We start from the raw sequence: 23,124 nt of genomic DNA, 5'->3' as shown, positions 1-23,124 counted from the left end.
CCAGACGTGTCTGTTACGTATGGGGCGATCAAAAAGTTTCCGTTTGAGGGCGGACATTGCGGCAATGTATACGCGACATAGTGCGATTCCGATGGGGGTGTATAAGCACCGACATGTAGGGAGCGCATTAGTGTGGCATTCAGTCTTCCCGTCGTGCGTGCGGTAAATGCGGATACGTGAACTATGACGACGCTATTACCACATGATTCTAAACAGGACCAAAGTGCTATTGTTATTTCTTGGCTGCCGATGGACAAACATCGGAAGACATTCATCAGGAAATGGAGAATTTATATGGGACAGCATGTCTCTCGAAAACCACCGTTGTGGAATGGTGCGCCAAGTTCCGTACTGCTCGCACGTCTTCATATCGCAAATGTCGTAACATAGAAGTTACGCCAACACAAGTGGGAGACAAATGTGCACCTCCACTATACTCTTTATCTCACACCATGCGATTATCACGCCTTCGGTTCCTTAAAAAAAGCCATTGAACGGTCGACAATTCCTGTCTACATTTACATCGACATAGATACTCTGCAAGTCACCGTACTGTTGGGTGGCCAAAGGCACCCTGTACCACAACAGGTCTTTCCTTCCCTGTTCCACTCCAAAATAGAGCATGGGAAAAACGACTGTCTATATGCCTCCGTATCAGCCCTAACTTCAAGTATCTTATCTTTGTAGTCCTTAAGCGCAATGTATGTTGGCGGTAGTAGAATCGTTTGGCAGTCAGCTTCAGATGCCGGTTCCCTAAATTTCCTCAGTAGTGTACGAGGTGCATTCAAGTTCTAAGGCCTCCGATTTTTTTTCTAATTAACTGCTCACCCGAAATCGATGAAACTGGCGTTACTTCTCGACGTAATCGCCCTGCAGACGTACACATTTTTCACAACGCTGACGCCATGATTCCATGGCAGCGGCGAAGGCTTCTTTAGGAGTCTGTTTTGACCACTGGAAAATCGCTGAGACAATAGCAGCACGGCTGGTGAATGTGCAGCCACGGAGAGTGTCTTTCATTGTTGGAAAAAGCCAAAAGTCACTAGGAGCCAGGTCAGGTGAGTAGGGAGCATGAGGAATCACTTCAAAGTTGTTATCACGAAGAAACTGTTGCGTAACGCTAGCTCGATGTGCGGGTGCGTTGTCTTGGTGAAACAGCACACGCGCAGCCCTTCCCGGACGTATTTGTTGCAGTGCAGAAAAGAATTTGTTCTTCAAAACATTTTCGTAGGATGCACCTGTTACCGTAGTGCCCTTTGGAACGCAATGGGTAAGGATTACGCCCTCACTGTCCCAGAACATGGAAACCATCATTTATTCAGCACTGGCGGTTACCCGAAATTTTTTTGGTGGCGGTGAATCTGTGTGCTTCCATTGAGCTGACTGACGCTTTGTTTCTGGATTGAAAAATGGCATCGACGTCTCATCCATTGTCACAACTGATGGAAAGGAAGTCCCATTCATGCTGTCGTTGCGTGTCAACATAGCTTGGCAACATGCCACACGGGCAGCCATGTGGTCGTCCGTCAGCATTCGTGGCACCCACCTGGATGACACTTTTCGCATATTCAGGTCGTCATGCAGGATTGTGTGCTCAGAACCCACAGAAATGCCAACTCTGGAGGCGATCTGTTCAACAGTCATTCGGCGATCCCCCAAAACAATTCTCTCCACTTTCTCGATCATGTCGTCAGACCGGCTTGTGCGAGCCCGAGGTTGTTTTGGTTTGTTGTCATGCGATGTTCTGCCTTCATTAAACTGTCGCACCCACGAACGCACTTTTGACACATCCATAACTCCATCACCACATGTCTCCTTCACTGTTGATGAATTTCAATTGGTTTCACACCACGCAAATTCAGAAAACGAATGATTGTACGCTATTCAAGTAAGGAAAACGTCGCCATTTTAAGTATTTAAAACAGTTCTCATTCTCGCCGCTGGCGGTAAAATTCCATCTGCTGTACGGTGCTGCCATCTCTGGGACGTATTGACAATGAACGCGGCCTCATTTTAAAACAATGCGCATGTTTCCATCTCTTTCCAGTCCGGAGAAAAAAAATCGGAGGCCTTACAACTTGAATGCACCTCGTATCTCGGAAAGAACATCGCCTCCCCTCCAGGGATTCCCATTCAGTTCCTGAAGCATCACCGTAACACTTACGTGTTGTTCGAACCTACCGGTAACAAATCTAGCAGTCCGCCTCTGTATTGCTTCGATGCCTTCCTTCGATCTGTCCTGGTACGAATCCCAAACATTCGAGCAGTACTCAAGGACAGGTCGTATCAGCATTCTGTATGCCGTTTCCTCTACAGGTGAACCACTCTTTCCTAAAATTCTCCCAATAAACCGTAGTCGATCATTCGCCTTCCCTACGACAGTTCGCACATGCTCGTTCCATTTCATACTGCTTTGCAATGTTACGTTTAGATGTTTAAACAGCTTGACTGCATCCAGCAGGACACTAGTAATAACATATCTGAACATTAGAGGTTTATTCTTCCTACTCATCCACCTGCCATTCATCGCACCAGCTAGAAATTTTGTTTAAGTCATCTTGTATCCTCCTACAGTCACTCAACTTCGACACCTCATCGTACACCACAGCATCAGCAGCAAATAATCACGGATTGCTGCCCGCCCTATCTGCCATATCATTTTTGTATATATGAGGGGCGTTCGAACAGTCCATGAAAAAATAAAAACTACTTATGTGTTTGGGGTAAACCTTTTTTTATTTTGCGACATGTCTCCTTTTAGACTTACACACTTCGTCCAACGCTGTTCTAATTTGTTGGTCCCTTCCGAATAATAGGAATTGTCCAAGTCTGCAAAGTAGCTATTAGTTGTTGCAATCACCTCCTCGTTTGAATAAAATCTTTGTCCCGCCATCCATTTTTTCAAATTGGGGAACAAAGAGTAGTCCGAGGGAGCCAAGTCTGAAGAATAGGGGGGATGTGAAACGAGTTGGAATCCTATCTCCATTAATTTTGCGACCACAACCGGAGTTTGTCTTGCAGCTCGGTTTTCAAACGATCCAATAACATTGAATAATATGCAACTGTAATAGTTTTACCCTTTTCCAGATAGTCGAAGAGGATTATCACTTGCAAATACCAAAAGACAGTCGCCATAACCTTTCCGGCCGAAGGAATGGTCTTCGGCTTTTTTGGTGCAGATTCTCCCTTGGTATTCCACTGTTTGGGTTGTCGCTTATCAAGCTTCTCTTTAGGTTCCTGAGTCGTTTTGCCTTTCATAAAGTAATGTTTAATCACCACACGAAATTCTTTTTCGTCCATTTTTTGATAATCACTCGACTTCTTTGATTCACACGAATGCCAAACACAAAGAAATAGACCAATATGGCTGAAACTTGGTGTACGTTCTTTCCAAAGATGCTACTAACTAGACATGACCTCGATACGCGCCGGTGGTGCCATCTCTCGGACTTTGCACGGACTTTTCAAACGCCCCTCGTAGAGGACAATAGTGGTCCTATCACACTTGCCCTTCATCCATAGCTCGTAATATATCATGTGAAAAAAGTACAAGCTGTCGGGCGAGGATGTGCAACAGGCAACTACGGACTTTCTCACACAACAGCAAGCGGTGTTTTAAAAAACGGATATCTTCAACCTAGTGCCTTGGTGGGATGATTGTCCCAATGCTCACTGCGATTTTGCCTGATTGATGTACCGATTCTGGATTGTACGGCCTTCGAACCGGAACTTTTTGATCGTACCTTACAATAACCAACTAAATAGGTTCAAATGGCTCTGAGCACTATGGGACTCAACATCTTAGGTCATAAGTCCCCTAGAACTTAGAACTACTTAAATCTAACTAACCTAAGGACATCACACACACCCATGCCTGAGGCAGGATTCGAACCTGCGACCGTAGCAGTCCCGCGGTTCCGGACTGCAGCGCCAGAACCGCTAGACCACCGCGGCCGGCAACTAAATAGTTTCCGCATCAGGTGAAGAGCATGCCATCATTGTCATTTGCAAGTGCGAGTGGTTTCTTTGGCATAGCTAAGTGCGAGTTTGTCGATGTTACCATTACTGAAGAAATGAATTGATCTACAAGTTACTTGTGGCACACTGTTGAGCACTTCTTGAAAAAAGGCCCATAGCTCATTTTCGAATTTCTCCCCTCAACAATGCTACGGCCTTACAGTAGTGCCACACGATAAGTAAGGCATATCGTCTCATGACGGAGGGAGTTATAACAGACGGTCAAAGTTAATAATACAGTCATCCGTTCTCCACAACCGCTCCAAGCAAAAAATTATAGCTCTAGGTGACTACAATCGCGACAGACATTTTACGTGCAATGAAGTGTTCACCTAAAAATACCATTCTGTGGTTGGTCACAGAGACGCATCTCCGAGTTTCATCAGCTTCAAGAGCGCCCATACAAGGGTGCAAGGGGTGGCCGCGGACTCTTCCTCGCCCTCTCTACCTAGTTATCGGGGAAATGAGAAAACATAGTACAGTCAGGTGTGTTTTCTTTCAAGAAAACGATTTAAAAATCGGTATCACGCAGCTTTTAAACAGGGTCGGAACTGGAACGTTTTTTTTGCTACTTGCAAGTCACGATTCGTCTTCCAAAATATTAAAAATACTCCATACCCCCAGGCGCCCGCTCGTGGTCTGTTGGTTAGCGTTGCTGACCCGTGATCACGGGACTACAGGTTCAACGCCCGACCAGGAAGGTGTTTCCTCCGCTCGGGAGTGTGTGTGTGTGTGTGTGTGTGTGTGTGTGTGTGTGTGTGTGTGTGTGGTCCTCATCATCATTTCATCATTATAGACACGCAGATCGCCGAAATGGCGTCAAATAAAAAGACTTGCAGTAAGCGGCCGAATTGACCAAAAGGAAACTCCTGGCCAAGTGTGTCAAATGCGCATTTCATTTTATTAACTCCCAGTACTAAACTCATCGGGCATAATACGTTATGTTCGCTGTGAGCTGAGATCTTACTTTACGGGTTCTCGGACACCTGAGCAACTTTGCGGTGATCATTTGTCGCAGCAGCTATAGACAAGCGACAGTCGAATAAAAGGGAGACAGATGCGAAAAAAAGTAAGTATGACGTTAGCTATGTCGAAAGGAATCGCCACAGCTGTTAAGAAAATTTATTTCACTGAGAGACAAGACGATCAACGCCTTCACGGACAAGTGTCCTCGATGTTGAGTGTTCATGGGAGGTGAGGGTATCATCTGGAGTGCCCCAGGGAAGTGTGGTAGGTCCGCTGTTGTTTTCTATCTACATAAATGATCTTTTGGATAGGGTGGATAGCAATGTGCAGCTGTTTGCTGATGATGCTGTGGTGTACGGGAAGGTGTTGCCGTTGAGTGACTGTAGGAGGATACAAGATGACTTGGACAGGATTTGTGATTGGTGTTAAGATTGGCAGCTAACTCTAAATATAGATAAATGTAAATTAATGCAGATGAATAGGAAAAAGAATCCCGTAATGTTTTAATACTCCATTAGTAGTGTAGCGCTTGACACAGTCACGTCGATTAAATATTTGGGCGTAACATTGCAGAGCGATATGAAGTGGGACAAGCATGTAATGGCAGTTGTGGGGGACGGTGGATAGTCGTCTTCGGTTCATTGGCAGAATTTTGGGACGATGTGGTTCATCTGTAAAGGAGACCGCTTGTAAAACAATAATACGACCTATTCTTGAATACTGCTCGAGCGTTTGGGATCCCTATCAGGTCGGATTAAGGGAGGACATAGAAGCAATTCAGAGGCGGGCTGCTAGATTTGTTAGTGGTAGGTTTGATCATCACGTGAGTGTTACGGAAATGGTTCAGGAACTCGGGTTGGAGTCTTTAGAGGAAAGGAGGCGTTCTTTTCGTGAATCGCTACTGAGGAAATTTAGAGAACCAGCATTTGAGGCTGACTGCAGTACAATTTTACTGCCGCCAACTTACATTTCGCGGAAAGACCACAAAGATAAAATAAGAGAGATTAGGGCTCGTACAGAGGCATATAGGCAGTCATTTTCCCCTCGTTCTGTTTGGGAGTGGAACAGGGAGAGAAGATGCTAGTTGTGGTACGAGGCACCCTCCGCCACGCACCGTATGGTGGATTGCGGAGTATGTGTGTAGACGCAGATGTAGATGTAGATGTTTGCGGTTGACTACTGAACCATGATCGAACACAGGCGTGCACCTCTTCGACCGAAGCAAATCAACGGTCACGAACGTCTTCCTTCAGAGCTCCAGATATACGGAAATCACAGGGGGAGCCATCGGGACTGCATGGAGGATGTGTAAGGGCTTCTCAGCGAAACTTCTGCGACGTTGTCCAAACGCCCAGGAATACTGACGGTTGGATAAATTTCTTCTCTTGTAACAATATTTTTTATTTTGTTTTAGAAATCAGGTGTTGAAAGTGGAGAACGGTCCACAACTAAAATTAGAATATCGTCATGGGTAATTTTTAGGTCTTTTTCTTTTGCACGGATACATTAAATTAATATTTCTGTGTACAAGTGTGTTTCGTGTTTTGATGACACTAATTTTGGTCCTTCTTCCATTTCAGAGTCCCAGTAGTAGTCTGTTCTCCTGTCCAAACGGTAAGTACACAAACATCTAACGAGTTTTCATAGTTACAAACTGAGGAGAATGGGACGGGAATTGAGAACTTTTTAGGTTTATAAACCGTTTATAGCCATCGACAAGAATCTGTTCAAGTTCACTATGTGCTTATTTTCAAAATTTTGGTAGTTGCACTTTGCTGTTACGTTTTCCGTATCCACCTTAAATTTTCTGCTGAAACTCTCTTAGTGCCCTTCTTCAGAAGGTTATAATTATCTCATTATTTGCGAGTGTTATCATTAAGATGCAGCAAGTTGTTTGACTGCAACAAGTTGTTTCGCTTCTTAATATCATTGTTGTACAGGCACTATGAACCACTTGACCACAACAATAAGCTGCAAGCACTTAATCGTTGGCACTAGTAAATAATGCGATTGCTTTGACCTTCTGAAGAAGGGCTCGAAGCGCCTGAAACCGGTTAAGAGATTAAATTATTTTTATGCAACTGGTTGCTGACTATTTCGATATAAGAAGAGCAATGCTCAAGAACAGTGAATGAAAAATAGGTTATATGAGAAAGATGTAGCGTTGTTTGTCGATAAACTACTCTTTTTCAGAAATCACACGGTGTATCGTTTGCATTTACTTCTTAATTTATCCATGAAGACGTTCGAAAATGACAAATTACACTAATGTACTCTCTGCGAAACAATATCAACATCGTTCGCCTTCTGGTGGTTACTCACAACTCAAATGGTACTTTGGTTAGCCTTTTCGACATACGTCATACACTTAAATGAAACTGGAGAAGGTCCACTACCGTGTCGTCCGTTGTCACGTTCTTCAGCACGCTGATAGAACACGACTCTACCCGGTAAAAGAGGGCTACTGTCATCAGAAAAAATATTTGCACTAGTACAGTAAGGACAGAATAAAAAAATAATCGAAGAGTGCAGTTTCCCGTAATAGAGCAATACCTTGCTGACAGCGCTGTTGATCTCTCACGCTATTACTGAATATGATATTCCAAAGAGCAGCCAGTAATGCCGTACAGATGACACCTTGTAGCTCTTATCATCCCCTGTCGCCGTACTTACTAACTGATTATCTTACGCTCACCCTCGCCGTCGAACGCGTGGTCGATGAAATAAAAACTTTGTTGCTGAAGCCGAATTACACCTTTTTCCCATTTTGATTGGCGTTCGAGTTTTTCCCACAACGTCAAAATTCGATGGATACAGCAATAAGTGACGGACTGACGGTTAAACCGCCATCATTAAGTGGGAGGCGTCTCTTAAATATCATTGTATAATTAGGTGCACAGTGAAAAGCATATACGACTTTTCGCGTCAAAACGCATTTCACTGTAATTGTTATTATTTACTGTTTCCAGCACTATATGCTTGCTGCAAAGAGTTGTGCTTGGAGCAAACGCTCAAAGTCTGAGATTTAATTGAAATTTGAGACGGAAAGATAACCGAGAATGGCTTGTCATACGATGGTGCGGCGTAAAATACTTCGTCCATGTTGTTAGATGTAAACACGAAGGTTTAGAGACACTATGCAGCCATAAAACTTACAGAAATTAAGCATCAGGCTGTTTGCTGACATGTTGAAGGGCTTTGCGGGTTGTCAGTTTTCCCACCTCTATTCTGCAGACCGTAACACTGTGCAATGTCTGCTAAATCATTCAGTGTCCCTCTGAGAATATCTGACAAGGAACATTCCTAGGGGGAAATAAACAATCTTGATGAAACTCTGCTGGTGTGTAGCGGGGCCAAAATAATCCAACGAAATATTTTGTTGCAACATAAATTAAAGAAGCTTTCACGCCACATCCATTCAAATGTCATAAAGTTGGTTTCTGAAATACTATTTCTGGAATATAGGTTGTACACAATGTGCTTTGGAAAATAAGTTGTACACAATGTGCTGTCAGAGTATTTTCAACATACCTGATTAAAATATCTAAACGTTCATTCTTATTCTAATTATTTGCTTTTCTTATTTTTGTTTATGTTCTAAATTGTTATTTTGAAAATTCATGATTTTTAACTTAACGTTTCACACTTGTATTTTGTTAATTTAAAATAAAAAAGCGCATTATTATAATACAAAATCATTATAGTAATGATTATCTGTGAAGAAATGGTTCAAACAGTCCTACACTACGTAATTAAAAAGAACGAAGTTTCTTCACATAATGCATACGATGCACAACACAATAAAAACCAAATCCAGCAGGATTTCCAAATCGTGGCGGGCGATTCTCTGAATATCCTGATAAGTACCAGGCATATTCCAGTACTCTGGAAAACCTTGCCGAAGAGAATTGATTATGTATTAGCGACTGCAGATTGATTATATTGTTTCGCAAGCAGAGTTGACGTCATAATAATCCAGCATAAATAGATCTGAAAATTTTCGCACAAAATTCTTCCAACATCGAACGCTGTATACGTCCAAAGGCTGTACCCGTCCCGTCGAGTCTTTTGGGATCACCAAATTAACATGTTCCTTGTCCTCAGGTACGACAGAAGAAACGGTTTTTCCTCACAGACTACACCCGCCTCTCTTTCATAGTTTTAAAAGAGACTAATAGGGAGTTTGGAACAAGAACTCAAGACTCTCTTTATGAAGTTCCAAATGTTCTTGTGACGAATGAGAATCTGATGAACTAGCGTCTGACCACGTCAGAAGACAGAAGTTTTCTTTCCCTATGCGGGAGAAAAAATGCATAATTGTCAGCTTTTTGGGGTGGTAAAACACCTTTTATAACCAAGACCAAAGAAATACTGAAAAAACGGTTATTCAGAAGTAAAACACCGGTATCGGTTTTAACCGGTCGATTTTTCCCTTCCCTACTCTAAACCTAGTATGCCAAATGGTGTGTTCACCCCTTAAAAGCGAAATTGGGCAAAAACGAAAAAATACATATTGCTTTGTTTTGACTCCTTCAGATACACTTGAAAGTTTCATCAAGATAGTTCATTTAACCTGGGGATGTACCTTTATGCGTGAGATACAGGGTCTACGTACTGCGAACAAGGTCTCGAGACACACAAAGAGTTCACAAGTGTGATCGACCTGATCGACCACACGCTACCTAGGGACGCCTCCCCATTGCCGACCTCACAGACACCCCACTCCATCATGCGTAGACTTTTGAAGAATGGACGCAGACGCAGGTGTGCTGGGTGAGGCTACCCGGAGGCTGCGCCAGGTGTACTCGTCGGAGGGTCGCTTTCTACTACGTCTGGCATACCTGTAGCGCTCTTAGCCGACCTACTTGCAGAGATGCTGGAGAGAGCCGGGGCGGAAGGTCCAGCCGCTCGGGATAAGGAGGCAGTGAGGCGTCCGGCGATTGCTCAAGCTACGGGGAGTCTTAGCTCTGTGCAGTCAGTACGCACGACAGGCAGGTCGCCAGAAAATTATATAAAAGACAACAGCTCTCTGCATACATGGCCACTGAGCAGCACTGCTTTGGTTGTGTTGAGTGCTGCATTGAATATTACGAACTTAAATGGAAATCAGAAAAGTGAAATCCTAAATGTGGAAAGGAGTATAGAAGGGCTAAATAAATGAAACGAACTTTGAGATAATATTGTTAGAAGCAACGAGGAAGATGAGATGGGAAAGGTAGTAATGCGAGACGAATTTGATGGAACACTGAGTCGAAACAAGGGACCTGTAGTAGATGAGAGAATTACCTCAAATTGTTGAGATCCTTTGGAGAAGATCCTATAACAAAACTATCTCACCTGGTTCGCAAGATGTATGAGACAGGCGAAATATCCGCAGACTCCACGAAGGTCATAGTAATTCCAGTTCTAAAGAAGGAAAGTGCTGAGAGGTCTGCATACTACTAAACCATGAGTTTAATAACATATGGTTGCAAAATTCAGACGCCAATAATATATGGAAGAATTCAAAGCTGTTACCTTCGGGAAGATCAGTTTGGGTTCCGAAGAAATGTAGGAAGATGTGGGACAACATATTTCCTACGACGTATTTTAAAGATAGACTGAAAAAAGACAAACATACGTTTATAAAACTTTTAGATTTAACAAAAGATTTTGGCAACGTTGAATGTCTTTGAAATCTGTAGGTAGCAGGGATAAAATAAATGGAATGACTGGTTGTCTTCAATCTGTCCAGAATTCAGACTGCAGTTATAAGAAACGAACGACGTGAAAGATAAACAGTGGTTGAGAATGAAGTGAGACCCGGTCGCAGTATATCCTTTGTCTATTCAATCTGTACATGAGCAAGTGGTAAACGCAACTAAGGAGAAATTTGGAAAGAGAATTAAAGATCAGGAAGAGAAATGTGAACGATAGACAGGTCAGACGAGAAGAGAGTAGAAGCTTTTGAAAAACTTTGCTAAAGAATGCTGAAGATTAGATAGGTAGACTGAGTTAACTAACGAGGAGATACTGAATGGAATTGGGGAGAAAAGTCATAAATGGAATCGGTTGATAGGATACGTCCTTAGGAATCAAGGAATCATCAATTTGATAACGATGAAAGGAACAGATTGTAAAAATTGCAGAGAGAGACTAAGGTTAGATTAAGGACAGTAAGGAAGTTCAAGTATAGTCATGCAGGGCTCAAATGGCTCTGAGCACTATCGGACTTAACTTCTGAGGTCATCAGTCCCCTAGAACAACTACTTAAACCTAACTAACCTAAGGACATCATACACATCCATGTCCGAGGCAGGATTCGAACCTGCGACCGTAGCGGTCGCGCGGTTCCAGACTGTAGCGCCTAGAACCACTCGGCCACTAGGCCGGCAGTCATGCAGGGATGAAAGAAGCTTGCACAGTATAGATCAGCATAAAGAGCGAAAGTAAACCAGTCTTCACCAAGGAGATGATCACTTCGTAAAGGATGTGGACAGTGCCATCAATGGAAAGTTAAAACCCTAACAATAAAAACCTAATCTTCATTACATATTTTTCCATTAAGTCCGTATTACAGCACTCGAGCTCTCGAAGCTCGTCATCCGTTTTTAAAGACTATGGTCACAGTATTCGGGAACAGTCAACAACAACTTACGACCGCTACCAACAATTATCGTATTTTTTTATGGTGGGAATTATATACAGACCTAGAGTGTAAAGACCCCCGTAAACTAACAAACTAATTTGTCAAATTCACTCTTTTCACGTTGGCTGCGGAGGGCGAGTTTAATCTCCAGTGCCAGACACAAGAGTGGAACGACCAACTTGCGCGGTATGGGCTGCGCCTCAACAACAAGAAAACTGAGTACATGACATCAGAACCACGAGAAGTTGGGGACAACAACTTTAACGGAAAGATCTACCACGAGTAACAAATTTTAAGGATCTCTGCTCTTCAATCTCTAGCGATGGCCAACTTACAGACGAGGTCAACCCAAGGACGCAGGCAGCCTGAAAGAAGAAGCGAATGACAACAGGAATCACCTAGGATCGTCGGATTAAGGATAATCTGAAGTTAAAAGACCTACCAGACTGTCATATGTTCCCTTGCTCTCCACAACACCGAATGTTGGCCAGCTACAAAAGAGTTAGAACGACGACTAAGGGTTATGGAGACTAAGATGCTTAGATGGGCTTGTGGCATCACTCGTCTGGATCACGTTTCGAACGACAGTCAGGACACGTTTTGTGGTTTCAGAAGAAAATGCAACAAAGCCGTCTGTGATGGTTTGCACATGGGCTACGTGCAGAGGGCGATACTGCTGCAAAGACAGCCTACACAGTGGAAGACATGGGAAAGAGACCCAAGGGACGACAGACAGCGATGAGCCGACACTGCAGAGCGACCCAGAGGCTGTAAATCTTCGTTCAATACACGGCCCACGACCGACCGAAATGGAGATAGCGAGTCCACTCAGCGGACCCAGCCACCAGGCGGAACGAACGCTAAAGAAAAATAAGAAGGAAGTCTTTTCTATTTACGGGTTTGTCAAACAAGCGTACAAACGTACAAACAAAGTCTGTCAAGCAGATATTGTTGGTGTCGCAAAGTACGTTGACACTAGAGGGAACGTCTATCAATGCATATGAAAATACGCGTAAAGAGAGCAATGAGAGATTTTGAAAATAAAATTTTGTCAACTGACAAAACGCTAGAGGTTTTGATATTATGTAAAACCAGTAAGCGGTTCGAAATCATCTATTCATTCATTCAGAGACCATACTGGCACCGAAACGGAATATAACAGATAAAATGTCGAAATACTGAATTGTTTCATCCCGGAAGATCATAACAAAGTCCCTCCTTTCAGTCATCGTAAGAATGTTCTATATGGCAGATATCGAGACAACCGATCGCGGAACAGAAACGCAATTTCAATCGCTTAGTAGTGGAAAGCCATCAGGACCAGATGAGATACCTATCAGATTCTACAAAGATTACGCGAAAGAACTCGTTCCCTTTCTAGCAGCTTATCGTAGATCACTGGAGCAACGAATGGTACATAGCAACTGGAAAAGAGCGCAGGTCTTTACTGTTTTCAAGAAGAGACGCAGGACACACGATTACAGACGTATATCATTCACGTCAATCTGTTGTAGAATTATGGAACATGTTTTATGCTCAAGCGTTATGACGTTTTTGGTGAAGGAAAATATATAAAAAATCAACACTGATTCGGTAAACAGAGATACTGCGAAACTCAACTCGCTGCGTTCCTTCGTGAGATCCATAGCGCTGTAGACAACGGCGTTTAGGTTGATGGCAAGCTCCTTGATTTCAGGAAGCCATTCGACACCGTCCCGCGCTGCCGTTTAGTGAAAAAAAAACGAGCTTACGGAGTAACAGACCAGATTTGCTACTGGATTGCAGGTACGGACCAGATTTGCTACTGGGTTGCAGGTAGAACTCAGAACGTCGCTCCTAATGGAATAAAATCGACAGATGTAAATGTAGTTTCAGTTGTATCCCAGGGAGTGTGACAGGACCTTTATTGTTTGCAATGTACATAAATGATCTAGTAGAATGCGTCGGATGCTCAAGACTGTTCACAGATGATGCGGCTGTCTGTAACGAAGTAGCAACGCCAGAAGACGGTATCGATTTGCAGAATGATCTGCCGAGGATTGATGAATGGTGTAAGCTCTAGCAGTCGACCCTGGCACAACTACATTATTGATGAGAAACTGTTGGAAGACCTTCAGTGGAATGACCACATGCAACAAATAGTAGGAAAAGCCAGATTGAGATTCATAGGGAGAATCTGAAGGAAGCGTAACTCATCCACGAAGGAAGTGGCTTATAAGGCGCTGTTTCCACCTATTCTTGAGTGTTGTTCATCGTCCTTACCAGGCAGGACTGATAGAAGAGATAGAAAAGATCAAACGAAGGGCGACGCGTTTCGACACGGAATCGTTCAGTAGATACGAGGGCGTTACAGAGGCGCTCAACGAACTCCGTTGTCAGACGTTACAAGAGAGGCGTTGTGCTTCACGCAGAGGTGCACTATTGAAATTAGTTGATACTATTTTTACATTGTATCTTTTATTGCCACGTAAGCTATATTCGGGCAGTCGGACACGTTTCGTATGCCTGCGAATCACTCGCTGTTTGGATCTACGGAACACGAAATAAATAGAATTAATATACGCTTATGCACATACCGTAAAAACACGTTCACAATCATTTTATTTGGTGTAGAACTACTTATTAACGCCTTTAATGCTGACGTACTGTGTAGGAGGTAATCTTTCGAAACCGAGCATCTGGATAAAAATAAGTTCTTCTATAGTTCCTTTCGTCATATATTACACTTCTAGAATTTGCGCCTGGGTCTCCCTCAAGACAATACTCACCATCATTGATGAAGATCATACGCCTGGCCGGGATCTGAGCATCGAGAGGTGAGGGAGAGGGGCGGTGGAGAAATGGCGGGCGGGAGCAACACCGACTCAAAGGAAGGCCTCGGCGCTTGTTGGTGACGTCACGTCAGCTAGGCACGGCCAACGCCAGGTCTGTTGCAGGCATACTCATAATGGTGGTGTCTCCTTCTCTGACACACGAAAATGTTTAACTATTGGCGGTAGTTGACCAACACACATTGTTCTCAGAGATTTCTGCCATCAACTAATTGTGCAGTTCATTACACTTCTTAACAAATAGTGTACTCCTGAACTTATATTTCCACCTGTATTAAGGATTGACACACAAAAACAATTTCATGGTCCAGCAGCAACAGAATTCGTGCTTCTTTACCTTATTTGTAAATCTGAGGAAGTTACGTTTGTACTGGGTTGCTTTTACAAGAAACTGTGAACGTATTGGTGCTCTTCTTTGGGTATCTTGGTTGACTATGCGGTGAGAAGCACTGAATGTTAATGAAATATCTTGCGATTGTACACGTTGGGGGAGGGGATGGGGGACAGAAGAAGAGGAAAAAGAATGTTACTTGTTTTAGCAAATAATTTTTTTATCTTATAAAGTTTCTCCTTTTAGTTGCAAAAGGGGAATATTTATCTTTTCTAATGTGCATGTTTAAAAAAGTTTAAGCTCGGCAGTATTTTAGATATATGAAGCTATTTTGTTTCCTGTTTAGAATTCCTTTCGTTGAAAAGAACTGTAATCTAATGACTGGCAACAGTTGGACATTTACACATGTAAATTAGTTCACATTTCCAGTGACGATGTCAAACGAAAATAAATAAATAAATAAAAGAAACGAGTTCATTGTAAGGGGGTTGGGGTAAGTTTCGATAACAAAATGGATCAAGTAAATATAGTTATTTGAATGTAAAATTTCCGAAGCTTGCAATGGGGCAAAGCATCTTCTCATAATGATCTACATTTGTTTCGACAGGATTCAGTAATACAGAACTATGATCTTCATTTGTAGCTTTACGATAGTAAGAAAATCTTTCATCTAAATAAAACTGCAGAATCCAAAACAATATGAAAAATTTTGTCCAAAAATAAGAGATTTATAGTGATAAGCACGCTCAGGCGTTTCTGCCTGCAACCGACCTGGCGTTCGCCGTGCCTAGCTGACGTGACGTCACCAACAAGCGCTGAGGCCTTCCTTTGAGTCGGTGTTGGCGGGAGGCGTCTCGTATTAGTTTCAGGATGAACGATGGAAAACTTTTAAAATTTCGCGGCCAATGGTTTTGGTTACACTCTAAACTAGACTGTATCCGCTACATGTGCGTCCTTTCTTCAAACTGATGCTGAACTGATTCCCTTTTCTGTGTGGCGGGGCAGGATCAGAATTCTGATTTTGTAGACTTTTTTTTGTGTAATGAGAGAAGGGTGGGGGTTGATGAAGTTCTGCACTCGATGGGTATGCGAATGCAAGTGATCTGTTCGTTTGGTCCATTACACTGCCTCGCGCGGGGCATGTTCTCAGGTGATTAAATTAGATGTACTTTTCGTTCCAATAGATCCATAGTGAGATCATCCATGAAATAGAACATTTCAGGAAACAAGACTATACAGTACGTTTTTACAAAGAAAAACAGATATGCTAATGTACCTTCCACAGGCCTCAAGTGAAATGGTATTCATGATTGTGGAATAACTCAAACAATCGTATTTTCATTTTAAAAGGTAATAGCAGACTTGTCGCAAAACATGTAAATATTCAATGCACTGAGTCTTCACTGATCATCGGGGCTCAGCTCGAATCAGCACTACTCGTTGTTGTTGTTGTTGTGGTCTTCAGTCCTGAGACTGATTTGATGCAGGTCTCCATGCTACTCTATCCTGTGCAAGCTTCTTGATCTCTCAGTACTTACTGCAGCCTACATCCTTCTGAATCTGCTTAGTGTATTCATCTCTTGGTCTCCCTCTACGATTTTTACCCTCCACGCTGCCCTCCAATGCTAAATTTGTGATCCCTTGATGCCTCAGAACATGTCCTACCAACCGGTCTCTTCTTCTTGTTAAGTTGTGCTACAAACTCCTCTTCTCCCCAATTCTGTTCAATACCTCCTCATTAGTTATGTGACCTACCCATCTAATCTTCAGCATTCTTCTGTAGCACCACATTTCGAAAGCTTATATTCTCTTCTTGTCCAAACTATTTATCGTCCATGTTTCACTTCCATACATGGCTACACTCCATACAAATACTTTCAGAAACGACTTCCTGACACTTAAATCTATACTCGATATTAACAAATTTCTCCTCTTCAGAAACGCTTTCTTTGCCATTGCCAGTCTACATTTTATATCCTCTCTGCTTCGACCATCATCAGTTACTTTGCTCCCTAAATAGCAAAACTCCTTTACTGCTTTAAGTGTCTCATTTCCTAATCTAATTCCCTCACCATCACCCGACTTAATTCGACTACATTCCATTATCCTCGTTTTGCTTTTGTTGATGTTCATCTTATATCCTCCTTTCAAGACACTGTCCATTCCGTTCAACTGCTCTTCCAAGTCCTTTGCTGTCCCTGACAGAATTACAATGTCACTGGCGAACCTCAAAGTTTTTATTTCTTCTCCATGGATTTTAATACCTACTCCGAATTGTTTCCTTTACTGCTTACTCAATATACAGATTGAATAACATCGGGGAGAGGCTACAACCCTGTCTCACTCCCTTCCCAACCACTGCTTCCCTTTCATGCCCCTCGACTCTTATAGCTGCCATCTGGTTTCTGTACAAATTGTAAATAGCCTTTCGCTCCCTGTATTTCACCCCTGCCACCTTCAGAATTTGAAAGAGAGTATTCCAGTCAACATTGTCTAAAGCTTTCTCCAAGTCTACAAATGCTAGAAACGTAGGTTTGCCTTTCCTTAATCTTTCTTCTAAGATAAGTCGTAAGGTCAGTATTGCCTCACGTGTTCCAACATTTCTACGGAATCCAAACTGATCTTTCCTGAGGTCAGCTTCTACCTGTTTTTCAATTCATCTGCAAAGAATTCGCGTTGGTATTTTGCAGCTGTGACTTATTAAACTGATAGTTTGGTAATTTTCACATCTGTCAACTACTCACTCAAGAAAATTCTACTCCAGTGAATGACATTCCAGGCCGAAGACGTATCTGGAGACGACACGGCCGGTGGTGGGATATCAACCTGACCGTCGCCCTCCATACGGCCCGACAACCAGTAGTCATGGTCTGGGGTGACATTTCTTTTCATAGCAGTACCTCTTTGGTCGTCATCCGCGGCATATTTACAGCACAGCGGTATGCCGATGATATTCTACGCGCCGTTTTGTTGCTCTTCAAGGCAAGCCAGCCCGGACTTCAATTTCAGCAGGATAATGCACGCCTACACACGGTGAGAGCTTCTACTGCTTGTCTTCGTTCTTGCGGTTTCGATTCCCGGCAGGGTCAGGGATTTTCGCCTGCCTCGAGATGACTGGCTGTTGTTGTGTCGTCTTCATCATCATCATTCATCACCATTACGGTCGGAGGAAGGCAATGGCAAACTACCTCCGCTAGAACCTTGCCTAGTACAGCGATGCGGGTCTCCCGCATCGTCCCCTAGGCTCTGTCAAAGAGTATGGGACTTCATCATCGTCATCAAACCCTACCTTGGCCAGCAGGGTCGCCGGATCTCTCCCCAACTGAGAACGTTTGGTGCATTATGGGCAGGGCTCTCCAATCATCTAGGGATTCTGACGCGCCAATTGGACGGAATTTGGTGTGATATCTCTCTGGACTACAGCCAACAACTGAGTCAGTGCCAAGCCGAATAACTGCTTTCACAAGGTGCAGAGGTGGACCAACGCGTTATTGACTTGCTTCATTTGTGAAGCTCTTTCTCATGTCCTCCTGAATAAATCATCTAATTTTTCTGAAATTATAATCATTTGTTTGTCTCTACATGTACATTACATCTACCGACTTCTGCCCGATAATCTCTTAAAAGTTCTGAGCTGCGTAGAGTGTGTTTTCTTTTTTTTAAGTTTAGTGACAAAGAACTGACTGGAAACAACTCATTAATGTGCGTGTCATGGACGGATTTAGTTGACTCTTAGTTCCCAATGACCAGATTATGACCGCTTGAGAAACGAGTGTTCCCAACGATTCCTTCATTTGTTCGAATCCAAACATCCATTTCTTATTGTTTCGGGGATTTTTCCTCTTTCCATTGGCTCCTTTAGGAAACGTTAAAAACGTGTAACATTTTTGCACTCGAAGGATGCATTAATGACTGCTATACGCAGAAGAATTGCAGCATAATGTAAACCATGAGTTCCCAAAGTATTAACTTTTGAAGTAAATTAAACGGAATGAATGAATACACGTCTGTTTTGAATTTGCTGAAAAATCTGTTACCTACTGGCTAAAAAAGCTCGTTTTGGCCGTAATTTATTTACTGGAGTGTTCAGGAGGCGAAAATAACCTTCCTTTAAAGCAAGTTAAGAGAAGCATGACAATGAGCTATCCATTATGCAACTGCTGAACGGTGTTTATGGAGGAGAGGTATTTGTGAAGAATGAACATCTAACACTGTGTTTGCGCGACAGTCTTAATTATTGGAATCGGCACTCGACAGGTTGTGATCAAAAGAAGCAAAGTCGACTGGACTGTTGTTGTTACTTTGTTCGAACTGGAGCGAACAGATTATCAGTGGCAATGAAAACTAGAGAAGGTTTTCTTTTTTTTGTTACACTCATACCGACAATTATACACTCCTGGAAATTGAAATAAGAACACCGTGAATTCATTGTCCCAGGAAGGGGAAACTTTATTGACACATTCCTGGGGTCAGATACATCACATGATCACACTGACAGAACCACAGGCACATAGACACAGGCAACAGAGCATGCACAATGTCGGCACTAGTACAGTGTATATCCACCTTTCGCAGCAATGCAGGCTGCTATTCTCCCATGGAGACGATCGTAGAGATGCTGGATGTAGTCCTGTGGAACGGCTTGCCATGCCATTTCCACCTGGCGCCTCAGTTGGACCAGCTTTCGTGCTGGACGTGCAGACCGCGTGAGACGACGCTTCATCCAGTCCCAAACATGCTCAATGGGGGACAGATCCGGAGATCTTGCTGGCCAGGGTAGTTGACTTACACCTTCTAGAGCACGTTGGGTGGCACGGGATACATGCGGACGTGCATTGTCCTGTTGGAACAGCAAGTTCCCTTGCCAGTCTAGGAATGGTAGAACGATGGGTTCGATGACGGTTTGGATGTACCGTGCACTATTCAGTGTCCCCTCGACGATCACCAGTGGTGTACGGCCTGTGTAGGAGATCGCTCCCCACACCATGATGCCGGGTGTTGGCCCTGTGTGCCTCGGTCGTATGCAGTCCTGATTGTGGCGCTCACCTGCACGGCGCCAAACACGCATACGACCATCATTGGCACCAAGGCAGAAGCGACTCTCATCGCTGAAGACGACACGTCTCCATTCGTCCCTCCATTCACGCCTGTCGCGACACCACTGGAGGCGGGCTGCACGATGTTGGGGCGTGAGCGGAAGACGGCCTAACGGTGTGCGGGACTGTAGCCCAGCTTCATGGAGACGGTTGCGAATGGTCCTCGCCGATACCCCAGGAGCAACAGTGTCCCTAATTTGCTGGGAAGTGGCGGTGCGGTCCCCTACGGCACTGCGTAGGATCCTACGGTCTTGGCGTGCATCCGTGCGTCGCTGCGGTCCGGTCCCAGGTCGACGGGCACGTGCACCTTCCGCCGACCACTGGCGACAACATCGATGTACTGTGGAGACCTCACGCCCCACGTGTTGAGCAATTCGGCGGTACGTCCACCCGGCCTCCCGCATGCCCACTATACGCCCTCGCTCAAAGTCCGTCAACTGCACATACGGTTCACGTCCACGCTGTCGCGGCATGCTACCAGTGTTAAAGACTGCGATGGAGCTCCGTATGCCACGGCAAACTGGCTGACACTGACGGCGGCGGTGCACAAATGCTGCGCAGCTAGCGCCATTCGACGGCCAACACCGCGGTTCCTGGTGTGTCCGCTGTGCCGTGCGTGTGATCATTGCTTGTACAGCCCTCTCGCAGTGTCCGGAGCAAGTATGGTGGGTCTGACACACCGGTGTCAATGTGTTCTTTTTTCCATTTCCAGGAGTGTATTATGCACAAGTAATCCATTTAACCAAAAACGTCTGCAACAAAAGATCAGTATCGTTCAAGGCAAAGTTAAGGCATTACTGCAGTGTTATCCGTCCGGAGGTCTTGTACACTTCTGAATGCCTAGTAATGAAAAAAAAAAAGGCCTAATCGAGAAAGGAAAGTTTTGAGAAAGATCATGGGTCCCGTCAAAGAGAATGGGGAATGTAGAAGACGTCACAATCATGAACTGTATTCCCACATAGAGAAGATAACCTATACCATCGCCGGCCGAAGTGGCCGTGCGGTTAAAGGCGCTGCAGTCTGGAACCGCAAGACCGCTACGGTCGCAGGTTCGAATCCTGCCTCGGCCATGGATGTTTGTGATGTCCTTAGGTTAGTTAGGTTTAACTAGTTCTAAGTTCTAGGGGACTAATGACCTCAGCAGTTGAGTCCCATAGTGCTCAGAGCCATTTGAACCATTTTTTGAACCTATACCATCCGGAAAAGAAGGATTATGTTTTATGGACATATGACCCGAATGAGCCCTGGAAGACTTAGCAATCGTATGATCACCTACTTTCAGGAGAAGAAAACAAAATGGGCCTGGATCACACAGGTGGACAAAGATCGTAAAGAAATGGGGGTCACCCTTGATAACCAAAACTAAAAACAGGAAAGCCTTGGACCCAGGAGAGGAGGGAGCAACAGCAAGAACGAATGCCGGAGCACTGGGCAAACAACAGAACGCGTAAAGCAAGACAGTTGAAATAACGTGGCCCAAAGATGCCCTATACAAAATGAATTAATGCACAAGTACTGTAGCGTATTGCAGTTGTTCTGTAGGACTGTTGCCCTGTCGGCGTTCATGCTGCCTTTCATTTTATCATGAAAATGTTATGTTTCATCTTCACTGGTTGCAAACATTTCACATCTGTGTGAAACTTTGCTATTCAAATCTCTAATTACTTTTTCTGACGGAAGTAACTCCTTCGAACGTATAGGTCGGTAGTGACAGCTTTTTCGGCGCAGCCAACCATACTATAGCCAACCGTAATTAGCAGACAACAATGTGTTCAGCGCCTCCACATACTCGTAAACAAAAGCTGTCACAACGCACGAAGTTCGACGTGTCGGAAAATGTTACGTGCGTAATTTAACACTTCACTAACATATTATCTGACAATTATTTAAAAAAAAGCATGAGCACATCCATGGCGCTTAATAATCAGAGTGACAGGGATGATGTACTTGTGGACAGGAAGGATAATTGGTTGTTTGTAAAATTAGAGGGGAAAAAAGTGTTAAGCAGTTTGTTGGAAAAGTTGTTATATAGGCGAGAAAAGACGAAAAAGAACTGCAAACTAAATAAATAGCGTCCAATTGAAGAAGCCACTGTTGTTGATGAAGATCAAATAGAGATGATTCTTCAACTTCCTATCATCAGTACCTTAAATGATTGTGTGATTAGTTTCACTTTCGTAATTGGTTATGAAAGATTTCCTTTTTTCTTGAGCTTAAGTTTTAGCATTATAAGATTAAATGTCTTTCTTTCCAGCTCAAGTATTTTTACTACCGTACCTGGATTGAGTATCTTACAAAGTAAGAATTAACCTACATTAATTGTATACAGCCAAGGTCTCACCGTGTCAGTTTTAGACAAAATAGCATGTAAAGCCTTTCTGTAAGCAATTTCTTTGCAACTACGTATTTCCGAATTCATGTTTTGAAATATATAATTTAATGGGAAAATGCAAGATTTATCATCACAGTTTTAGTTTTATTTTAGCATGTAGCAGAAAGGTGTCTGAATGAAAATGTGGCTCAACTATCCCTGTTCTCCCCGAAACTATAACGTCAATGCTTAGTGCAGCTTGTCAGCTAAATTTAAATTAAGGGAAATACAGAAGCGTCCGATCTTACCCGTCGGCTTTGACCCATGACGTCACAAATACCGCGGAAACGACTATAAACAATTCCAATATGGCGGATATAAAAACATCGCATACGTATTGTAAACACTGAAATACACAAGTTTCACAAAAAGCCTAATGACTGTAACGGGACAAGCGTGGGAAATTAGGGGTTTTTGGGTGCGGAGAAACTAAATATACAGAAATGTAGCCACCGACCGCCATTCAAAACCACGCAAAACAACGAAATAAATCAACATCACAAAACTGACCAAATACCAAAAAACACATTCCTATCCATAATCGGACACTTCCCTTAACCTATATAGCTCAACAGAACCTACCGATCACATCCCCCAATAGAAAACTAAGAAACGAAAGCTTCCCTTACACCTACATACATCGGCACTTATGCAGTTTAGCAGGTACGGAAAAAATTTTTCATTTTTTTTCAAAATTTGATCATCATGTGTCGTTATGCGGTGGGGGGAGTCTGCAGTGCCCCCCCATCCCCCCACAGGCTTCATTAGTGTCAAATCAATATTTTCGAATCATAGGCGGCCGCTGCCGCGGCCGCATTCCAAAAAAAAAACTCCCAACCTAACCTCAAGTGGGCTACGCTACAGATCAATATGTTCATCAAATT

General features: G+C 43.5%; 1 protein-coding gene across 1 annotated transcript in view; it reads left to right on the top strand.

Moving 5' to 3' along the window:
* The window catches only part of LOC126457613 (sushi, von Willebrand factor type A, EGF and pentraxin domain-containing protein 1), a 336,391-nt gene that overhangs the window by 13,448 nt on the left and 299,819 nt on the right, over positions 1-23,124 (top strand). The window contains exon 2 of the mRNA XM_050094068.1: positions 6,564-6,597. Within this exon, the coding sequence (XP_049950025.1) occupies positions 6,564-6,597 (34 nt within the window). The remainder of the gene's footprint in view (positions 1-6,563; positions 6,598-23,124) is intronic.

Source organism: Schistocerca serialis, chromosome 2 (assembly GCF_023864345.2).
Source record: "Schistocerca serialis cubense isolate TAMUIC-IGC-003099 chromosome 2, iqSchSeri2.2, whole genome shotgun sequence".
Classification (NCBI taxonomy): Eukaryota; Metazoa; Arthropoda; class Insecta; order Orthoptera; family Acrididae; genus Schistocerca; species Schistocerca serialis.
Note: the sequence above shows the minus strand (reverse complement) of the source record. Positions and strands in the feature narration are given on the sequence as shown.